We start from the raw sequence: 6,065 nt of genomic DNA on the forward strand, positions 1-6,065 counted from the left end.
TTGCTCGTCTTACTGACCTTTAAAAAAAGCACAGACTTTCTGAGTGTAAATGACTATACCAAGAGAATGAAACAGATGGACTACAGATGGAAATTAGCTAGCAGCTAAATCTGGTACAAAGCATCTTCTCTCTTTGTTTGAGATTAATGTATTTTGTACATGGTCCCTGATATAAATAAACTCAATAAACTAAACTAAACTAAACAATAGATCATATAGAAAACATACCAAATGCCCACATGAGAATGATTAACTGGAGACAAACTGACTGCTAGACTTTACCCCAAATCCCAGTGGGAATCGCTCTCTATCTTCCCCGGGTTATATAATAACCTACCTGCAAAATGCAGTTTGAGCTTCCTGCACAACTTAAAGACTCACACACACACACACACACACACACACACACAGATAAACCTCAGACTGCAAAGCCCAGCCGCCTCTTAACAACACCCACAACCAGCTCTCAAGGAAGTAGTCCGCCTTTCACAACAAGCCAGCATGCAGTGCAGAGAGGAGGCAATGGGCAGGGGGGTGTGGGTTCCTGCGCTGGGGCTGCTAGTCTGGCTGTGCTGCCTCACTCTGGGGCCTGTTCAAGGGGGGAAGGTGCTGGTCGTGCCTGTGGACGGGAGCCACTGGCTCAGCATGAAGTTACTGGTGAACGAGCTCTCCCTCAGAGGACACGACGTGGTGGTCCTGGTGCCTGAAACCAGCCTGTTGATCCAGAGCTCAGAGAACCACAGGACCGAGGTCTTCCAGGTGCCCTACACCAAGGCTGAACTGGATGCGAAGTTCACCGAGCTCAAGGATGGAGTGTTCATCAAGACGCCGGAAATTACAGATATGTTTGTCAATGTGGAGCGGCTAGTTAGCTTCACTTCCCTTCAGGTGACAGGTTGTGAGAGTTTGCTGCACAGCCAGCCTCTCATGGATCGCCTGCGGGGAGAAGGCTTCGACCTCGTGCTCACGGACCCCTTCCTTCCCTGCGGCTCCATCTTGGCCCACGTCTTTTCCATCCCGGCTGTTTATTTCCTGCGTGGACTCCCTTGTGACCTGGATACAAAGGCTGTCCAGTGCCCCACTCCTCCTTCCTACGTCCCGGTGTACTTCTCTGACAACACGGACAACATGAACTTCCCACAGAGAGTCAAGAACATGTTCATGACCATGGTGGAGTCCTACATGTGCCACTTAATCTATGCCCCCTTCGATGGGCTGATCAGCAGATATTTGGGGAACGACATGACCTATAAGGATCTTATTGGTCAAGGTGCTATCTGGCTCCTCAGATATGACTTCACCTTTGAATGGCCAAAACCTCTAATGCCCAACATGGTCCATATTGGAGGTATCAACTGTGCAAAGAGAGGTCCTCTACCAGCGGTGAGTGTTTGAAGAGTGTGTGCTAGTATAAACAGGCATGTACCGTGTCTGGATTCACTTCAAGCAAATTTAAGAGACTGGCTTTGTTTTGAAGCCACAGCCAGGCTCTAAAACTTTTATGTGAGGAAAAAAGCATGGAACCACACTGAAAACCAGACGTTCTCAGTGTCATATTACATAGAATTCTTCGAAAGAGTGCGCACATTACAGGCTTAGAAAGTTCAACTTCTATTTCTTTACATTTTAAATGTGAACTGCACGTCTTATCAAGTTGTCCATGGCTCAAAAGATAGAAATTACTTAATTCACTTAGCTTTTCCTTGTATTTGAAACAACTTTTGCAAGTAAAATGTTTTTCTTGACACACTTCCTAACTCAGTCTTGCTTGCATGCAGAGACACACAGTACATGCCCTAAAATCTTTCCCTTTTTTGATGTAAGCCAAGACAAGCAACACCGTTTTCTTGTCTTATTTCATAATCAGTATTCTGGTGACTTGCCAAACATACTTTCAGTGTTATATAAGCCAGCGTTATGGCCCACAGTAAACATGCTGTTCAGGACGCGAAAATGTATGTACTTAACAAAAAGCACTTATGAACTTTAGTAGGCTGATAAATAGGTTGCAGGAAGACTGTCAAGAGGGCACAATGCCAGTGCTGAAATGACTATCAGGACCGGTATAGCTGTTTGTTGAGCTGGTTAATAAAATGGTAAAAATTGTGAGAGAGGGTGTGCTTCCCCTGCTCTTGTCTTCTGGAAGCATTCAAAGCAGTGAGTGAAATCTGAACCAGGAAAGCAGTATCCTGGACTCTGGCCAATGTAATCCAAGAAAGGAACTGAGGGGCCCTTTTGTGTTAGCAGGCACCAAATACCCTACAAAAGTGGAGGGTTTTGTTGATATAGGCCTACATACGATTGTGCGTTGATTTTTAATGAACCATTTATTGTGTGAATCTACACTAATCTACAGTATCCGTATACTTTCTCAATTCAATTCAGTTCAAAACATCATTTCAATGAATACATCACAGCAGTCTTTTGATACTTTAATGGTGGCCTGGCAACCTATATGGAGAGAGAGAGAGCATGTTGGGCGAGGGTGCTGGCGTTTTTGTTATACTGGTTTTATAACAAAATAAGTAATTGTTCTATTGCACAGATTCAGTGGAATTTGTCTTAATAAGCAAGTGGAGAATGCATGTTGGCTGAAAATGTTGGGATTAGGCCGCATTATGTGGTGTGGAAGTGCTATGATTGCTGTGTTAAGATGAAAGCTGATGCACATTGGTGGTCAGTTGTTGCATTCTTCCTATTTCTTAGACAGACAAGACGTGGACTAGCCGATGCACTACTGGTTGTGAAAGTGGCACCTGTGGTTTTCAGATGGCCGTTCTACACTGGAGCTGCTGTGCATGGGCTAATCTCACAATGTTAGCCTCACTAAATGATTCAGGATTGGATATTCTAAGTGCTTTAAAATGGACTGCAGCAAAAAAGGTCCAAATTCAGCTATTCCATGGAACTTGTCTCCAGATATTGAGCCATTTTCTTGTTTTGTGTATAGGAATACAAGTTTTGATCACATCTTGTCAGTTGCCCACTAGATTGCCAGAACCGTTTACTATGAACATAGTTATACATCTGTAAACAATGTGCAAGTCTGTTTTACATTGTTTCTCCAATGTCCCTGCAGGACTTGCAGGAGTTTGTGGACAGCTCAGGGGACGATGGCTTTATTATCTTTACCTTGGGCTCCATGGTGTCCCAGATGCCCGAGGAGAAGGCCAAACATTTCTTTGATGCCTTCAGGAAAATTCCTCAAAGGGTAAGAAAAGCTTTACTGGATTCAATCAATTTGCCTAGATTCAATCAACCCACATCTATCAATCAATCTATGCAAATAGAGTCTACTGATTATTAACTTGCCCACAATTGAAATTAAGTTCTTGAAATTAGTTACTTCACTTCAGCAGCACTGCAAACATTCACACATTAGTCAATAGAGATTTTCACACTCAGCATATAGGCTTTAGCCGTAATCCTGCGCCAGTTTGACCCACAGAACTTTGTCCCCTGCTTTGCCCGGCTCTAAAAATGCCTAACACTCTGATGCAAACATCAGATGTTAAAGGAATAGTTCACCCAAAAATGAAAATTCTGTCATTATCTACTCACCCTCATGCCATTTGAAACACAGGTGAAGTTTCTTTGTCCACATAACACACAGGGAGGTTGCCGGCACAACTCCATAGCAGCCTTCTCCTTTAATGATAAATGCTGTTTATGTTTCAGGTTGTGTGGAGATATACTGGAGTTGTACCTGAAGATGCGCCCAAGAATGTCAAACTTATGAAGTGGCTACCTCAGAATGACCTCCTAGGTGTGTTTAGTTTTATTCAGTCAAATATAAGAGGTGCTACTATCATGTTATGTCATAAAATCATGCTATTTCCATGTCAAACTAGCCCAAATAGATTCTTATGGTCATACCTGAAATTGATTTATTTTAGGTATTGGCATTGAACTAAAGCATTCAAAACCATGAAATCAACCACAACAACTAACACCCACCTTTTATTGGCTGAGGTGACGGAGAAACTTAATTTTAAAATGTCACCACACTGTTTTGTCTGTTTTAGACAAATTTAACCTGACATTCAGTAATTTGGACTTGATCCATGGTCTAGAGAAAACAATGTAGTTTCAAAAAGATACTGTTACACTACTGACTTATGGTATTAAATGAGCATAATGCCATTGCTGCATTTACTTTGAACTGGACCAATAATTGTGGCTTCTCCCATGCCTCACAGGTCACCCCAAGGCCAAGGCCTTCATCACTCATGGCGGTACCCACGGCATCTACGAGGGTATCTGTAATGGTGTGCCCATGTTGATGATGCCACTGTTTGGGGACCAGGGAAGTAACGTACATCGCATGGTGGCCCGCGGTGTGGCAGTGAAACTCAGTGTGTTTGATGTGACCACTGAGAAATTGCTAGAGGCGCTCAATAAGGTCATCAATGACAAAAGGTAAGAAGGCAGGATGTTAACTCAAGAGCATATTAGTTTAGTGGTAAAACTAAATGATAAAACAATGAGAAAAAACGAAAAAGTTACAAAGTAGGCAGGTGAGATCAAGAAATTTCAAGCAGCTTACAGAAACATCTCACCTCCAAAGAAAAAAAAAATCAAGAAAAAAATCAAGATGACAAACAGACATAACTGAATTGGATAACAGCAACTAAATGATGACAAACTCAAGTATGAAAAGAATATAACAACCAACTGCAAAAATTTCATTTATTAATTAGATAGTTTGGGATCTTTTATGCATTTTGTTGTAGATGAATTAATACAAAAAATGAAAAGTTGAAGTTTGAAGTTAAATAGCAATAACTGTTGTCATTGTTGCTTACGTGCTTCCCAGTAAGATGTAGTGGAGGGAAAACTCACCTTAACTCAGTTTACCATGTTTTTATTTGCAGAATAGAGTTTACCATTTTTGTAGGCTATCTTTTTTTAACATAAATTCATAGTATACATCCTTGCAAATGGTATCAAACTGATGTAAGTTACATAAGGATAGATTCTTTGAAGAGGGAAAAGCATAAATGGATGTTCTTCTGAAAATATAGCAGATTTTTGTACACAGTGCTGATGTTGTTTGCTGATGATCACTGACTGGAGGTTATAGGCTAACCCTTATTTATCGCTACATCACTGCTCCCCAGCTACAAAGAGAAGATGATGACGCTGTCTGCGATACACCTGGACCGGCCCATTGAACCCCTGGACCTGGCTGTATTCTGGACCGAGTTTGTCATGCGACACAAAGGAGCCGCGCATCTGAGGTCGGCAGCCCACGACTTGAACTGGATACAGTATCACAGCCTGGATGTCTTCGGCTTCTTCACTGTCATTCTTATAACCGTTATATGGGTGACACTTAAATGCTGCTCGTTTTGCGTCCGCAAGTGCTGCAGGAAGGCAACTGCCAAAAGGAAGCGAGAGTAGTGTTTGTAATGTGGCGTCCATTAAGCTTTGTAAATTACGTAATGAAGTGGATAATGGGGGTTGAAGGAAAAACCAGATTGAGATTTGAAAACTGCTGTGCTGTGTATGTGGTGTTCATTAAGATTTGAAAATTACGTCATGAAGTGGATACTGGAGGTTGAAGGAAATACCAGATTGAGATTTGAAAACTGCTGTGCTATGTGTGTGTGTTCATGTGTGTGTGTGTATAATCTCAAGATTGTCATTGCTACATTGCCTTAACATAAATGGATAACATGCTGCTGACAATGATTAGGGCATTCCCTGCAAAACAAACTGTGTTTACTTTCAATCAAATAAAATTTGATTTTCTTTTTTACCATATTCAAGGTATCAAATGTGACTCACTGCTCCTTTGCTTTGTTTGTCCTTGTACGCAGGTACAAAAATCCAATAGGCTTAAAAATGCATAGGACCCGCACTCAAATCCAAATTCTTCACAAGATCATATTCTTCTGGACATATTTATTGTATTAAGTGCAAAAGGGCAAACGTTTTGGCCTATCCTAGGCCATCAGTGCAATACCATTTTACCTTATTGTCACAGTACTTTATGTCATATTTTTATGAGAATTTCCATTGGTGTAGATGACAAATTTGAGACATATTCTTGAGTAGACCTA

General features: G+C 41.5%; 1 protein-coding gene across 2 annotated transcripts; it reads left to right on the plus strand.

The window, feature by feature from the left end:
* The first annotated feature begins 435 nt into the window (after nt 1-435).
* LOC139924478 (UDP-glucuronosyltransferase-like) lies at nt 436-5,766 on the plus strand. Of its 2 annotated transcripts, XR_013505148.1 has the most exons (6): nt 436-1,383; nt 3,080-3,211; nt 3,679-3,766; nt 4,200-4,419; nt 5,121-5,462; nt 5,560-5,766. XR_013505148.1 is itself a non-coding variant. In XM_078286216.1 (5 exons), exons 1-5 carry the CDS (start codon nt 502-504, stop codon nt 5,401-5,403), a joined length of 1,605 nt encoding a protein of 534 aa, XP_078142342.1. In that variant the 5' UTR covers nt 437-501; the 3' UTR covers nt 5,404-5,766. The 2 variants fall into 2 exon arrangements, 1 of the variants encoding a protein (XP_078142342.1); XM_078286216.1 differs by having other exon boundaries at nt 437-1,383; nt 5,121-5,766.
* Nucleotides 5,767-6,065: the final 299 nt, after the last annotated feature.

The sequence above is a fragment of the Centroberyx gerrardi genome, chromosome 10, assembly GCF_048128805.1.
Source record: "Centroberyx gerrardi isolate f3 chromosome 10, fCenGer3.hap1.cur.20231027, whole genome shotgun sequence".
Taxonomy (NCBI): Eukaryota; Metazoa; Chordata; class Actinopteri; order Beryciformes; family Berycidae; genus Centroberyx; species Centroberyx gerrardi.